Below are 17,153 nucleotides of genomic sequence, written 5' to 3' on the forward strand. Positions count from 1 at the left end.
CTTTAAAGAGAACTGATTTAACAGAAGACACAGCAGGGTCAATAGATGAAGGAAAATTCCCTTTATAACATCATATTTCATCAGCTGGAGTCTGCAAACTGTTTTTCTGCTCTATTAAGTTCCTTTTGGTCGTAAAATAGAATTTCTTTGATTTATTTGTCATAACTTGTCAGCCACAGGTTCACGAGGAGCAAACATGAGAAATTTTAGACATTTTCGAAACCTGCTTGTGTTTTTCCACCATCAGAACGATTCATCACGTATCCAACGGGGCAGCGCAGGAAAAGATGCTGCCGGCCATTTCGGGGTCATTGTTCTGGTTGAAAGGCTTGACTCCTCTTTAGCTAACCTCTGCTCCCATCAGGAGCGCTTCTGGAAGACGTGACTTGGCTCTGGCGCTTAGTCCCATTTCCACATTCAGACTCAGCAGAGATGGCGGCTTCCTGGGACCCCTCACCTTTACGTAGCTACAGACGTCATTCAGCTGGTGGCTACGCTGAACGATGGGAACGACGTTTCTGCATGGCAGCATGTGGCTGTTTGGGTTCATCTTCATGCAGCCATGAATGTCTTCAAGTGTTTTACAGCGCTAAAAGTCCGAGAGTCTTCTCTCTGCAGCCTCATTTCACACAGAAACAAGAAATTTGGCTTCAGTTTAACTGTCCTTAAAGGGTTTCTGCACATGCTCAGAACAACCTGAACATCCCCACACCCCCACGCCGCCCGTCGGCTCAAACGAGGAAACATGCAACGGTGTTGGATGAGTTCAGCGCCGCACCAGGGAAACTGGCCCTCCGCCCTCTGTTGGTCCCTGTCCACGGGTCTGGCGCCGTGCCGTGTGCTGGACACGCCTACATCCACATCCTCTGGAGCACTAAAACCTCAACGACGCTTTCATTCAGTTTTTGCTTCACTTTAAGCAAACTGTGCTTCTCTCTCACCACGCCTCTCCGCCTGTTTCTCTTCTCTGCAGGACCATCTGAGACAATTAATCCTGATTCCTCTGCCAGACGTGCTGCTGCTTGGTGGAACGCCTTACAGTGGTACGTTGTTTTCCTGCAGCTCTGTCGCCACTCTGATTGGCTGGAAACAGGCTCTGAGATCGGTGTCGACAATGAGATACTGGAGAGTTTCTGTGCTTTTCCTTCGTCTCAGACAGAATGTTAAAGTTCTCACTGACACCATCTTAATTCAGCTCATCCATCAGTCTGATAACTGCACCGGCTTGTGATGGCAACGCTTCGACAAGCGCTGACCCAAATCCCCCAGCCAGAACTCTGTAGCGCTGAAACCACGCCATGAGTCTGAGAGGATCGCCGTCTTTAACGTTTTCTCTTCCATTTAGAGCAAAGTCTGAAGGAGATGAAGAAGCTGCTGCTGCTGCTGCTGGGATGTGCGGTCCAGGTGAAGACTGTCATCTGATGTCTTTTTAAAACGGAAAAGTTATTTGTTTCAAATGTGAGTTTATTCCTCACCTCTTTGCAGTGTGAGAAGAAAGAGGACTACATTGAAAGGATCCAGAGCCTTGATTTTGACACAAAGGCTGCAATAGCTGCACACATTCAGGAGGTACAGGGTTCTCCGTGTCAATGCCTGTAAGCCGCAGCGTTGCTGTTTTGACGTGTTGTTCGGTCCACACAGCTCTGACCTGCTTTTCCTGCCGTTACAAGTTGACCCACAGCCAGGAGAACGTGTTGGACCTGCAGTGGCTGGAGTCCAGCGACATGCACCCACAGGAGATGGAGGCAGCCATGAGGAACATGGCCGCACACCTCACATACCTGCTGGGCCAGAGACACACCCATCTGGAGGTAGTGTAGTCACAAACACAACATGCTTTCTGCAAATGTAGCCATGACAATGATCTAAAAACAGTTTAACAGTTAAAAACCAGAAGCAGACAAAGCATAATAACACCCCCCCCCCCAACCTGCTGCAGTCTTCTCCTTTTATCTGTGCAGACTCTAACGCAGCTCGTGCAGGATAAAGAAGGCTCTGCTAGCTCTGTCAGTGGCCCCTCCGGCCCGCCGTCCTCCAGCTTCTCTCCCAGCATGCAGCAGCAACACCTGCTGGTGGAACTGGCCGACTCCAAGGCCAAGGTCCGGCGACTCAGACAAGAACTGTAAGGAACCGATATACGGAATAAGTTTGGTGTCTCTTCAACATGTTGTCTCTAGAATTGTCATATAATAAAAATACACAGAAAACGTAACGGAATAAATACGAGCCCCAACATCCATATATATCTGAGGCGTTTTTGAGGCTTTTATTTTATTTCATTTCATTTCATTAGTTGTGAAGCTTTTCTGATTTATTTCACATGGATGCAGACTGATCTGAGATTCCAACCAAAGAGCGAGACGCAGATTGTCCGCTCTGCATTCATCGTGTTTTATGTGAGAAGCTGCAAACGGAGTGACGGTGCAGGATGAGAGAAGCCCTGCGGAGTTTGGCCCACATTGCTGCCTGCTTGGGAGCTCCGATGGCTGCACACTTCCACTGACCCACATCCATGTGCATTACAGCGGATACCACACACACACACACACACACACACTCTGATCCAATCACAGTCTCTGATGCATCTGCTCATCTCTGCTGTGTTATCCTCTCATGTTGGGATGCTCAGGTTGCATGACGTCTTTTTAACGACTGCAGAATCAGCTCTGGGATTTTTGTAGCATAAATGATGACTTCCTTATCTTTTACATCCTTCTTTGATGCTAATCCACGCTGCTCATGTGACCACAGAGAGGAGAAGAGTGAGCAGATGCTGGACTCCAAACATGAGCTGGAGAACGTGGAGGCAGAGCTGAAGAGGATCCAGCAGGAGGTACAAAGCAGCAAAGAGGAAATTAACCTCATGAACCTCCTGCAGATTAACATCATGAACACTACTGTGCTGCAGGACGGTGCTTAACAGCTAATGCCACCCTGAGCTACAACCACACACCTCCAGATATGTCTGATCACCATCAGTAAATCATAATCACATTCATTCCTGCAACAGTCTGTTAGAATCACTGATGTTTTGGTGCCCATCAGAGATATGACACTTCACGGCTTTTCTGTATTGGCTTCATCTTTTACACAGCCTGGTGTCAGCTGTGATCATTTACAGCGCCGTGCCAGAGTATGGTATCATATCTAACACATGCAGCAGATCCTGTAAGGTAGATTCACTTCTGTATGAAAGGCAATCCCACTTCTTCTGCCAGTTGCAAAGCCACCAAACTTTCTCCGAAGCAGCTTCCTGCACCTCAAAGCAACATTTATTATCGCTGTCAAACTGAAGCAAAAACAATGAAGTACGTTTTTTATTCTTAGAAAAGTTATTTTTTTCACATATGCTGTTTGACAACAAACAGTGGTGTCTGGCTCAGAACAGCAGAGGTGAGTTTACTCGAAGCCCTTACTCTGTGTGAAAGTCTGTGCAAACCCTCCCCAGAACTCCCAGCTACTTGTGGACGCTCGCGCTGCCCGTGCCTACCGGGATGAGATGGATGCCCTCAGAGAGAGAGCCATCAAGGCGGACAAGCTGGAGAGTGAAGTCGGGCGCTACAGGGAGCAGCTGCATAAGATGGACTTCTACAAGGCCAAAGTGGAGGTTGAAGCATCATCAAGGCTTTGCATACGTAATGCTACTGAGAAGGAAGCTGGGGTTTACTGTAAATCTGTTTTCCTGTCAGGATCTGAAGGAAGACAACAGGGTACTCCAAGAAACCAAAGAAGTATTGGAAGACCAGCTGGAGGGTTGGAGGACGCGCACCGATAAGATGCACCAGCTGGAGAAGCAGAATCTGCTGCTGACGGCGCAGGTCCATGACATGGAGCAGGTCAGACTCTGAGCCCGCTGCACACGCCGACAGGAGTACGAAACCTGACTTATTTCTCTGTTTAGAAGCAAGATTGCAGGTTGGTTTTTGTTACGGCCCAGCTTATCTAGGGGTAAGGGCCGCTACATAAAGCAAAAAGGTGCCAGACTGAAAGTAAGTTTTGGGAAATTTTATTGTCCCATAAAGAGAAAAAAAACAATACAGGCCCAAATGGGAGGGCAGATGGTGCAGCTTACAAACACAAAACAGAACTATTTAAAAAAGCACAATCAAGCACCATTAACCACCCAAGTCACACAAAACAACCAAAACAGCTAAACAAATGGCTAAGCTGAAAGGCTACCCAAAAAGCCAACAATACTGCACACAAGGCCGGAACAGCTCCTTAAAACAACAACCAGTCTCAGAGAGGGAAAGCTGTCGCCACCACACAGCTGTCACTGAATGAAGGAGGTGATGCTCTATATTACTGGTGTGGAGAGGTGTCGAATCTTCATTGGCTCAGAGAGCAACCACTCAGCGACGACGATGAGACCAGGTGACGAGAAGAGCCAACCCCAGCCAGGGGAGGTCCCCCCCCCCCCCCCCCCCGAAGTTACAAAACATTGTTTTGTAAACATAAACAAACAACAAAAAGAAAAAGAATACTCACGACATTTTCTTTCGTGTCGCATTTCTAGATTGAAGTCTGGGACTAACAAAGCTCACCGCATGAGACATTGGTTTTGCGTGACAGCCAAGTGGGTTGTTAAAGACTACAACAGGAAGCAGGTTAAAAAATACAGAAATTCATTCATTAAAAGGCACAACATTTTCTTTTTGCTCAGGAGTCAAATGGTCAAGAATACTGTGCAGTGATTTTAACATTTCAGAATTAGGTAGACAAGCGGTCAAGTTACCAAATCTAGATGAATGCAGATCGTCATCTTCTGGGCTAGTCACTTCTTCTGGTTCTGTTCTACAGTCGGCAGTGACACACACAGATCCAGTAACAGGCTGCAAATGGTACAGCTCAAGCATGTTCACATGACTGACTCGCAATGTTTGCCTGGGATTAGGGGTTTTGATCACATAGTTGTAATCTTCCACACTTTTCTGAACTCAAATGGACCGTCGTATTTTCCTGACAAAGCGGAACCGAAAACAGGCAAGAAAGCAAGAACTTTGTCACTAATTTGGAATTCTTTCCTAACAGAGGAGCCATTATGAATCCGCTTCGTCTTTCTGTGAGGCTACAAGGCATTCTTTAGCAAGACAGTTTGCATGGAATAATCTTTTATGACAATTATTCACAATTCGTTCACACTTGTCGGAGTGTCATCAGGAAGCAAGAATTTGTCCTTCCGAGCTCTAATCTCTGAATTTCTGTCAGCTTTCATACTCGTCTCTCCATGTGTGACCGCACAAGCTGGATACAACTTGGGGGATTTAGAATGAGAGTCTGGTGTCTTACTGGCCACTGGGTCATCCAATAAACCTGAACCTGGAACCACTAAACCACCAGCAACATCATTCCCAATTACCGTGCTGATGCCTTTAATGGGCAGGTCTGGACAAAACGAAGCCAGTGACGAGTTTGGATTTTATGTAAACACGATGTACAGGTCAAGGAACCTCTCGCATTTCAACGCCACGCAAAACTAAGTTGAAGCCACAAGATGAGTGCTTTGAGAAGAGCAAATTTACAACAGCCGTAACAGTTTTCCTAAAACCTTGAGGGAGTTGGAGCGGGGCTTTTGGATCCCTTCTGTTGAACCTGCTAAACAGATATTTGGCCTGGGTTGTGGATGTTCTGTTTACATTCAGTTTATGTTTTTGTTTTCAGGTCCGTACCACCAGTTAAAAGAGTCCCTTTCACTGTTGTCAGAAAACTTCCTTCTTTTAGTCAATCAGGATGTCACGAGTACAACATGATCATGTCAAAACAGGGAACTTATCCCTGCAGAAAGGAGGCGTTGGGCCATCTGATGGGGCTGGTGGAGGTTTTGGATCAGGCCTCAGAGCTCAGGTAGTCCTTACAGCAGGATGAGTTTCTTTGTGTTTTGGTTTCAGGAGAAGGATACTGATCAGAGGCGCATCGAGGAGTTACAGGAAGAGAACCTGGCTCTGTGTTTGGCACAAAGGAGGAGCATGGAGGAGTCTCAGCATCTAGGCTGGGAACTGGAGCAACTCTCCAAAGCCTCAGAAAACTCCCAAGGTAGGAGCTGGTGCCGGAGTGTGTCACCATGGAGATGTCTCCCTGACTCTACCTGTGTGTTAGATACTCAGATTGTATCTGGAGCAGAGCCATCACATGCATGCAGCAGTTTTCTTACCTCCACCAAGCAGGTGACGAGGTTGTCTGTCTGTTACCAACAAAAATTACAGGACTGATTTTCATGTTTTTGTTTTTCTGACAGCGGGTCCTGGTCTAAGTTAGACTCTGATCCGGAACAGAATTTGGATACAGGAATGTTGTGAAGGATTCTTCCTCATTCTGCGATAGAACCATGTTCAGTATATCTGCATATAACTCCACTATAAATGGTGAGAAAAGTTCCCAACAGGTTTTCCAAGATGTCAGAGATACATGTGGATCCCGGCAACATTCTGAATACTACCATCCAGAACTGCAACAACACTCGAGATACTGCCAATCTATAACTGGAACAACATTCTAGATACTACCATCCAGAACAGGAACAACATTCTAGATTCTACCATCCATAACTGGAACAACATTCTAGATACTACCATCCAGAACTGGAACAACATTCTAGATTCTACCATCCATAACTGGAACAACATTCTAGATACTACCATCCAGAACAGGAACGATATTCTGGATACTACCATCCAGAAAAGGAACGACATTCTAGATACTACCATCCAGAACAGGAACGACATTCTAGATACTACCATCCAGAACAGGAACGACATTCTAGATACTACCATCCAGAACAGGAACGACATTCTAGATACTACCATCCAGAACTGGAACGACACTCGAGATACTACCATCCAGAACAGGAACGACATTCTAGATACTACCATCCAGAACAGGAACGACATTCTAGATACTACCATCCAGAACTGCAACAACACTCTAGATACTACCATCCAGAACAGGAATGACATTCTAGATACTACCATCCAGAACAGGAATGACATTCTAGATACTACCATCCAGAACTGCAACAACACTCGAGATACTACCATCCATAACTGGAACAACATTCTAGATACTACCATCCAGAACAGGAACGACATTCTAGATACTACCATCCAGAACTGCAACAACACTCTAGATACTACCATCCAGAACAGGAACGACATTCTAGATACTACCATCCAGAACTGCAACAACACTCGAAATACTACCATCCATAACTGGAACAACATTCTAGATACTACCATCCAGAACAGGAACGACATTCTAGATACTACCATCCAGAACAGTAACCACATTCTAGATACTACCATCCAGAACTGCAACAACACTCTAGATACTACCATCCAGAACTGGAACAACATTCTAGATACTACCATCCAGAACAGGAACGACATTCTAGATACTACCATCCAGAACAGTAACCACATTCTAGATACTACCATCCAGAACTGGAACGACATTCTAGATACTACCATCCAGAACTGGAACGACATTCTAGATACTACCATCCAGAACAGGAACGACATTCTAGATACTACCATCCATAACTGGAACAACATTCTAGATACTACCATCCAGAACAGGAACGACATTCTAGATTCTACCATCCAGGACAGGAACGACATTCTAGATACTACCATCCAGAACTGCAACAACACTCGAGATACTACCATCCATAACTGGAACAACATTCTAGATACTACCATCCAGAACAGGAACGACATTCTAGATACTACCATCCAGAACTGCAACAACACTCTAGATACTACCATCCATAACTGGAACAACATTCTAGATACTACCATCCATAACTGGAACAACATTCTAGATACTACCATCCAGAACAGTAACCACATTCTAGATACTACCATCCAGAACTGGAACGACACTCGAGATACTACCATCCAGAACTGGAACGACATTCTAGATACTACCATCCAGAACAGGAACGACATTCTAGATACTACCATCCAGAACAGGAACAACATTCTAGATACTACCATCCAGAACAGGAACAACATTCTAGATACTACCATCCAGAACAGGAACAACATTCTGGATACTACCATCCAGAACAGGAACGACATTCTAGATACTACCATCCAGAACAGGAACGACATTCTAGATACTACCATCCAGAACAGGAACGACATTCTAGATACTACCATCCAGAACAGGAACAACATTCGAGATACTACCATCCAGAACAGGAACAACATTCTAGATACTACCATCCAGACAAGGAACGACATTCTAGATTCTACCATCCAGAACTGGAACAACATTCTAGATACTACCATCCAGAACAGGAACAACATTCTAGATACTACCATCCAGAACTGGAACAACGTTCTGGATACTACCATCCAGATCAGGAACGACATTCTAGATACTACCATCCAGAACAGGAACAACATTCTAGATTCTACCATCCAGACAAGGAACGACATTCTAGATTCTACCATCCAGAACAGGAACAACATTCTAGATTCTACCATCCAGAACAGGAACAACATTCTAGATACTACCATCCATAACTGGAACAACATTCTAGATACTACCGTCCAGAACAGGAACGACATTCTAGATTCTACCATCCAGAACAGGAACCACATTCTAGATACTACCATCCAGAACAGTAACCACATTCTAGATACTACCATCCAGAACTGGAACAACATTCTAGATACTACCATCCAGAACTGCAACAACACTCGAGATACTACCATCCAGAACAGGAACGACATTCTAGATACTACCATCCAGAACAGGAACGACATTCTGGACACTACTATCCAGAACTGCAACAACACTCGAGATACTACCATCCAGAACAGGAACAACGTTCTAGATACTACCATCCAGAACAGGAACAACATTCTAGATACTACCATCCAGAACAGGAACAACATTCTAGATACTACCATCCAGAACAGGAACAACATTCTAGATACTACCATCCAGAACAGGAACGACATTCTAGATTCTACCATCCAGAACTGGAACAACATTCTAGATACTACCATCCAGAACAGGAACGACATTCTAGATACTACCATCCAGAACTGGAACAACGTTCTGGATACTACCATCCAGAACAGGAACAACATTCTAGATACAACCATCCAGAACAGGAACAACATTCTAGATACTACCATCCAGAACAGGAACAACATTCTAGATACTACCATCCAGACAAGGAACGACATTCTAGATTCTACCATCCAGAACTGGAACAACATTCTAGATACTACCATCCAGAACAGGAACAACATTCTAGATACTACCATCCAGAACTGGAACAACGTTCTGGATACTACCATCCAGAACAGGAACGACATTCTAGATACTACCATCCAGAACAGGAACAACATTCTAGATTCTACCATCCAGACAAGGAACGACATTCTATATTCTACCATCCAGAACAGGAACAACATTCTAGATTCTACCATCCAGAACAGGAACAACATTCTAGATACTACCATCCAGAACAGGAACGACATTCTAGATACTACCATCCATAACTGGAACAACATTCTAGATACTACCGTCCAGAACAGGAACGACATTCTAGATTCTACCATCCAGAACAGGAACGACATTCTAGATACTACCATCCAGAACAGTAACCACATTCTAGATACTACCATCCAGAACAGGAACGACATTCTAGATACTACCATCCAGAACTGCAACAACACTCGAGATACTACCATCCAGAACAGGAACGACATTCTAGATACTACCATCCAGAACAGGAACAACATTCTGGACACTACTATCCAGAACTGCAACAACACTCGAGATACTACCATCCAGAACAGGAACAACGTTCTAGATACTACCATCCAGAACTGGAACGACACTCGAGATACTACCATCCATAACTGGAACGACACTCGAGATACTACCATCCAGAACAGGAACAACGTTTTAGATACTACCATCCAGAACAGGAACGACATTCTAGATACTACCATCCAGAACAGGAACAACATTCTGGATACTACTATCCAGAACTGCAACAACACTCGAGATACTACCATCCAGAACAGGAACGACATTCTAGATACTACCATCCAGAACAGTAACCACATTCTAGATACTACCATCCAGAACTGCAACAACACTCTAGATACTACCATCCAGAACTGGAACGACATTCTAGATACTACCATCCAGAACTGGAACGACATTCTAGATACTACCATCCAGAACAGGAACGACATTCTAGATACTACCATCCATAACTGGAACAACATTCTAGATACTACCATCCAGAACAGGAACGACATTCTAGATTCTACCATCCAGAACAGGAACGACATTCTAGATACTACCATCCATAACTGGAACGACATTCTAGATACTACCATCCAGAACTGGAACAACATTCTAGATACTACCATCCAGAACAGGAACAACATTCTAGATACTACCATCCAGAACAGGAACAACATTCTAGATACTACCATCCAGACAAGGAACGACATTCTAGATTCTACCATCCAGAACTGGAACAACATTCTAGATACTACCATCCAGAACAGGAACAACATTCTAGATACTACCATCCAGAACTGGAACAACGTTCTGGATACTACCATCCAGAACAGGAACGACATTCTAGATACTACCATCCAGAACAGGAACAACATTCTAGATTCTACCATCCAGACAAGGAACGACATTCTAGATTCTACCATCCAGAACAGGAACAACATTCTAGATTCTACCATCCAGAACAGGAACAACATTCTAGATACTACCATCCAGAACAGGAACGACATTCTAGATACTACCATCCAGAACTGCAACAACACTCGAGATACTACCATCCAGAACAGGAACGACATTCTAGATACTACCATCCAGAACAGGAACGACATTCTAGATACTACCATCCAGAACAGGAACGACATTCTAGATACTACCATCCAGAACAGGAACAACATTCTAGATACTACCATCCAGAACAGGAACAACATTCTAGATACTACCATCCAGAACAGGAACAACATTCTAGATACTACCATCCAGACAAGGAACGACATTCTAGATTCTACCATCCAGAACTGGAACAACATTCTAGATACTACCATCCAGAACAGGAACAACATTCTAGATACTACCATCCAGAACAGGAACAACATTCTAGATACTACCATCCAGACAAGGAACGACATTCTAGATTCTACCATCCAGAACTGGAACAACATTCTAGATACTACCATCCAGAACAGGAACAACATTCTAGATACTACCATCCAGAACTGGAACAACGTTCTGGATACTACCATCCAGAACAGGAACGACATTCTAGATACTACCATCCAGAACAGGAACAACATTCTAGATTCTACCATCCAGACAAGGAACGACATTCTAGATTCTACCATCCAGAACAGGAACAACATTCTAGATTCTACCATCCAGAACAGGAACAACATTCTAGATACTACCATCCAGAACAGGAACAACATTCTAGATACTACCATCCAGAACAGGAACAACATTCTGGATACTACCATCCAGAACAGGAACGACATTCTAGATACTACCATCCAGAACAGGAACGACATTCTAGATACTACCATCCAGAACAGGAACAACATTCTAGATACTACCATCCAGAACAGGAACAACATTCTAGATACTACCATCCAGAACAGGAACAACATTCTAGATACTACCATCCAGACAAGGAACGACATTCTAGATTCTACCATCCAGAACTGGAACAACATTCTAGATACTACCATCCAGAACAGGAACAACATTCTAGATACTACCATCCAGAACAGGAACAACATTCTAGATACTACCATCCAGACAAGGAACGACATTCTAGATTCTACCATCCAGAACTGGAACAACATTCTAGATACTACCATCCAGAACAGGAACAACATTCTAGATACTACCATCCAGAACTGGAACAACGTTCTGGATACTACCATCCAGAACAGGAACGACATTCTAGATACTACCATCCAGAACAGGAACAACATTCTAGATTCTACCATCCAGACAAGGAACGACATTCTAGATTCTACCATCCAGAACAGGAACAACATTCTAGATTCTACCATCCAGAACAGGAACAACATTCTAGATACTACCATCCAGAACAGGAACGACATTCTAGATACTACCATCCAGAACTGGAACGACACTCGAGATACTACCATCCAGAACAGCAACAACGTTCTAGATACTACCATCCAGAACTGGAACGACACTCGAGATACTACCATCCAGAACTGGAACGACACTCGAGATACTACCATCCAGAACAGGAACAACGTTCTAGATACTACCATCCAGAACAGGAACGACATTCTAGATACTACCATCCAGAACAGGAACGACATTCTAGATACTACCATCCAGAACTGCAACAACACTCTAGATACTACCATCCAGAACTGGAACGACATTCTAGATACTACCATCCAGAACAGGAACGACATTCTAGATACTACCATCCAGAACAGTAACCACATTCTAGATACTACCATCCAGAACTGGAACGACACTCGAGATACTACCATCCAGAACTGGAACGACACTCGAGATACTACCATCCAGAACTGGAACGACACTCGAGATACTACCATCCAGAACAGGAACAACGTTCTAGATACTACCATCCAGAACTGGAACGACACTCGAGATACTACCATCCAGAACTGGAACGACACTCGAGATACTACCATCCAGAACAGGAACAACGTTCTAGATACTACCATCCAGAACTGGAACGACGCTCGAGATACTACCATCCAGAACTGGAACGACACTCGAGATACTACCATCCAGAACAGGAACAACGTTCTAGATACTACCATCCAGAACAGGAACGACATTCTAGATACTACCATCCAGAACAGTAACCACATTCTAGATACTACCATCCAGAACAGTAACCACATTCTAGATACTACCATCCAGAACTGGAACGACATTCTAGATACTACCATCCAGAACTGGAACGACATTCTAGATACTACCATCCAGAACAGGAACGACATTCTAGATACTACCATCCATAACTGGAACAACATTCTAGATACTACCATCCAGAACAGGAACGACATTCTAGATTCTACCATCCAGAACAGGAACGACATTCTAGATACTACCATCCAGAACTGCAACAACACTCGAGATACTACCATCCATAACTGGAACAACATTCTAGATACTACCATCCAGAACAGGAACGACATTCTAGATACTACCATCCAGAACTGCAACAACACTCTTGATACTACCATCCATAACTGGAACAACATTCTAGATACTACCATCCATAACTGGAACAACATTCTAGATACTACCATCCAGAACAGTAACCACATTCTAGATACTACCATCCAGAACTGGAACGACACTCGAGATACTACCATCCAGAACTGGAACGACATTCTAGATACTACCATCCAGAACAGGAACGACATTCTAGATACTACCATCCAGAACAGGAACAACATTCTAGATACTACCATCCAGAACATGAACAACATTCTAGATACTACCATCCAGAACAGGAACAACATTCTGGATACTACCATCCAGAACAGGAACGACATTCTAGATACTACCATCCAGAACAGGAACAACATTCTAGATACTACCATCCAGAACAGGAACAACATTCTAGATACTACCATCCAGAACAGGAACAACATTCTAGATACTACCATCCAGAACAGGAACAACATTCTAGATACTACCATCCAGACAAGGAACGACATTCTAGATTCTACCATCCAGAACTGGAACAACATTCTAGATACTACCATCCAGAACAGGAACAACATTCTAGATACTACCATCCAGAACTGGAACAACGTTCTGGATACTACCATCCAGAACAGGAACAACATTCTAGATACTACCATCCAGAACAGGAACAACATTCTAGATACTACCATCCAGAACAGGAACAACATTCTAGATACTACCATCCAGACAAGGAACGACATTCTAGATTCTACCATCCAGAACTGGAACAACATTCTAGATACTACCATCCAGAACAGGAACAACATTCTAGATACTACCATCCAGAACTGGAACAACGTTCTGGATACTACCATCCAGAACAGGAACGACATTCTAGATACTACCATCCAGAACAGGAACAACATTCTAGATTCTACCATCCAGACAAGGAACGACATTCTATATTCTACCATCCAGAACAGGAACAACATTCTAGATTCTACCATCCAGAACAGGAACAACATTCTAGATACTACCATCCAGAACAGGAACGACATTCTAGATACTACCATCCATAACTGGAACAACATTCTAGATACTACCGTCCAGAACAGGAACGACATTCTAGATTCTACCATCCAGAACAGGAACGACATTCTAGATACTACCATCCAGAACAGTAACCACATTCTAGATACTACCGTCCAGAACAGGAACGACATTCTAGATACTACCATCCAGAACTGCAACAACACTCGAGATACTACCATCCAGAACAGGAACGACATTCTAGATACTACCATCCAGAACAGGAACAACATTCTGGACACTACTATCCAGAACTGCAACAACACTCGAGATACTACCATCCAGAACAGGAACAACGTTCTAGATACTACCATCCAGAACTGGAACGACACTCGAGATACTACCATCCATAACTGGAACGACACTCGAGATACTACCATCCAGAACAGGAACAACGTTTTAGATACTACCATCCAGAACAGGAACGACATTCTAGATACTACCATCCAGAACAGGAACAACATTCTGGATACTACTATCCAGAACTGCAACAACACTCGAGATACTACCATCCAGAACAGGAACGACATTCTAGATACTACCATCCAGAACAGTAACCACATTCTAGATACTACCATCCAGAACTGCAACAACACTCGAGATACTACCATCCATAACTGGAACGACATTCTAGATACTACCATCCAGAACAGGAACGACATTCTAGATACTACCATCCAGAACAGTAACCACATTCTAGATACTACCATCCAGAACTGGAACGACATTCTAGATACTACCATCCAGAACTGGAACGACATTCTAGATACTACCATCCAGAACAGGAACGACATTCTAGATACTACCATCCATAACTGGAACAACATTCTAGATACTACCATCCAGAACAGGAACGACATTCTAGATTCTACCATCCAGAACAGGAACGACATTCTAGATACTACCATCCAGAACTGCAACAACACTCGAGATACTACCATCCATAACTGGAACAACATTCTAGATACTACCATCCAGAACAGGAACGACATTCTAGATACTACCATCCAGAACTGCAACAACACTCTAGATACTACCATCCATAACTGGAACAACATTCTAGATACTACCATCCATAACTGGAACAACATTCTAGATAGTACCATCCAGAACAGTAACCACATTCTAGATACTACCATCCAGAACTGGAACGACACTCGAGATACTACCATCCAGAACTGGAACGACATTCTAGATACTACCATCCAGAACAGGAACGACATTCTAGATACTACCATCCAGAACAGGAACAACATTCTAGATACTACCATCCAGAACAGGAACAACATTCTAGATACTACCATCCAGAACAGGAACGACATTCTGGATACTACCATCCAGAACAGGAACGACATTCTAGATACTACCATCCAGAACAGGAACGACATTCTAGATACTACCATCCAGAACAGGAACAACATTCTAGATACTACCATCCAGAACAGGAACAACATTCTAGATACTACCATCCAGAACAGGAACAACATTCTAGATACTACCATCCAGACAAGGAACGACATTCTAGATTCTACCATCCAGAACTGGAACAACATTCTAGATACTACCATCCAGAACAGGAACAACATTCTAGATACTACCATCCAGAACAGGAACAACATTCTAGATACTACCATCCAGACAAGGAACGACATTCTAGATTCTACCATCCAGAACTGGAACAACATTCTAGATACTACCATCCAGAACAGGAACAACATTCTAGATACTACCATCCAGAACTGGAACAACGTTCTGGATACTACCATCCAGAACAGGAACGACATTCTAGATACTACCATCCAGAACAGGAAAAACATTCTAGATTCTACCATCCAGACAAGGAACGACATTCTAGATTCTACCATCCAGAACAGGAACAACATTCTAGATTCTACCATCCAGAACAGGAACAACATTCTAGATACTACCATCCAGAACAGGAACGACATTCTAGATACTACCATCCAGAACTGCAACAACACTCGAGATACTACCATCCAGAACAGGAACGACATTCTAGATACTACCATCCAGAACAGGAACAACATTCTGGACACTACTATCCAGAACTGCAACAACACTCGAGATACTACCATCCAGAACAGGAACAACGTTCTAGATACTACCATCCAGAACTGGAACGACACTCGAGATACTACCATCCATAACTGGAACAACACTCGAGATACTACCATCCAGAACAGCAACAACGTTTTAGATACTACCATCCAGAACAGGAACGACATTCTAGATACTACCATCCAGAACAGGAACAACATTCTGGATACTACTATCCAGAACTGCAACAACACTCGAGATACTACCATCCAGAACAGGAACAACGTTCTAGATACTACCATCCAGAACTGGAACGACACTCGAGATACTACCATCCAGAACTGGAACGACACTCGAGATACTACCATCCAGAACTGGAACGACACTCGAGATACTACCATCCAGAACAGGAACAACGTTCTAGATACTACCATCCAGAACTGGAACGACACTCGAGATACTACCATCCAGAACTGGAACGACACTCGAGATACTACCATCCAGAACAGGAACAACGTTCTAGATACTACCATCCAGAACAGGAACGACATTCTAGATACTACCATCCAGAACAGTAACCACATTCTAGATACTACCATCCAGAACTGCAACAACACTCTAGATACTACCATCCAGAACTGGAACAACGTTCTGGATACTACCATCCAGAACAGGAACGACATTCTAGATACTACCATCCAGAACAGGAAAAACATTCTAGATTCTACCATCCAGACAAGGAACGACATTCTAGATTCTACCATCCAGAACAGGAACAACATTCT

At 43.6% G+C, this 17,153-nt stretch overlaps 1 protein-coding gene across 1 annotated transcript in view; it reads left to right on the plus strand.

Annotated features, from left to right (window-relative positions):
* Positions 1–17,153, plus strand: part of LOC306774847 (girdin-like) — a gene marked incomplete at both ends in the record, with an annotated part of 104,922 nt that overhangs the window by 2,548 nt on the left and 85,221 nt on the right. The window contains 9 exons of the mRNA XM_079265020.1: positions 974–1,043; positions 1,346–1,404; positions 1,486–1,569; positions 1,671–1,811; positions 1,962–2,122; positions 2,752–2,833; positions 3,449–3,607; positions 3,690–3,836; positions 5,889–6,033. Coding sequence (XP_079121146.1) covers positions 974–1,043; positions 1,346–1,404; positions 1,486–1,569; positions 1,671–1,811; positions 1,962–2,122; positions 2,752–2,833; positions 3,449–3,607; positions 3,690–3,836; positions 5,889–6,033 — 1,048 coding nt within the window. The remainder of the gene's footprint in view (positions 1–973; positions 1,044–1,345; positions 1,405–1,485; positions 1,570–1,670; positions 1,812–1,961; positions 2,123–2,751; positions 2,834–3,448; positions 3,608–3,689; positions 3,837–5,888; positions 6,034–17,153) is intronic.

This window comes from Telmatherina bonti, assembly GCF_933228915.1.
Source record: "Telmatherina bonti genome assembly, chromosome: 3".
In the NCBI taxonomy this organism is placed as follows: domain Eukaryota; kingdom Metazoa; phylum Chordata; class Actinopteri; order Atheriniformes; family Telmatherinidae; genus Telmatherina; species Telmatherina bonti.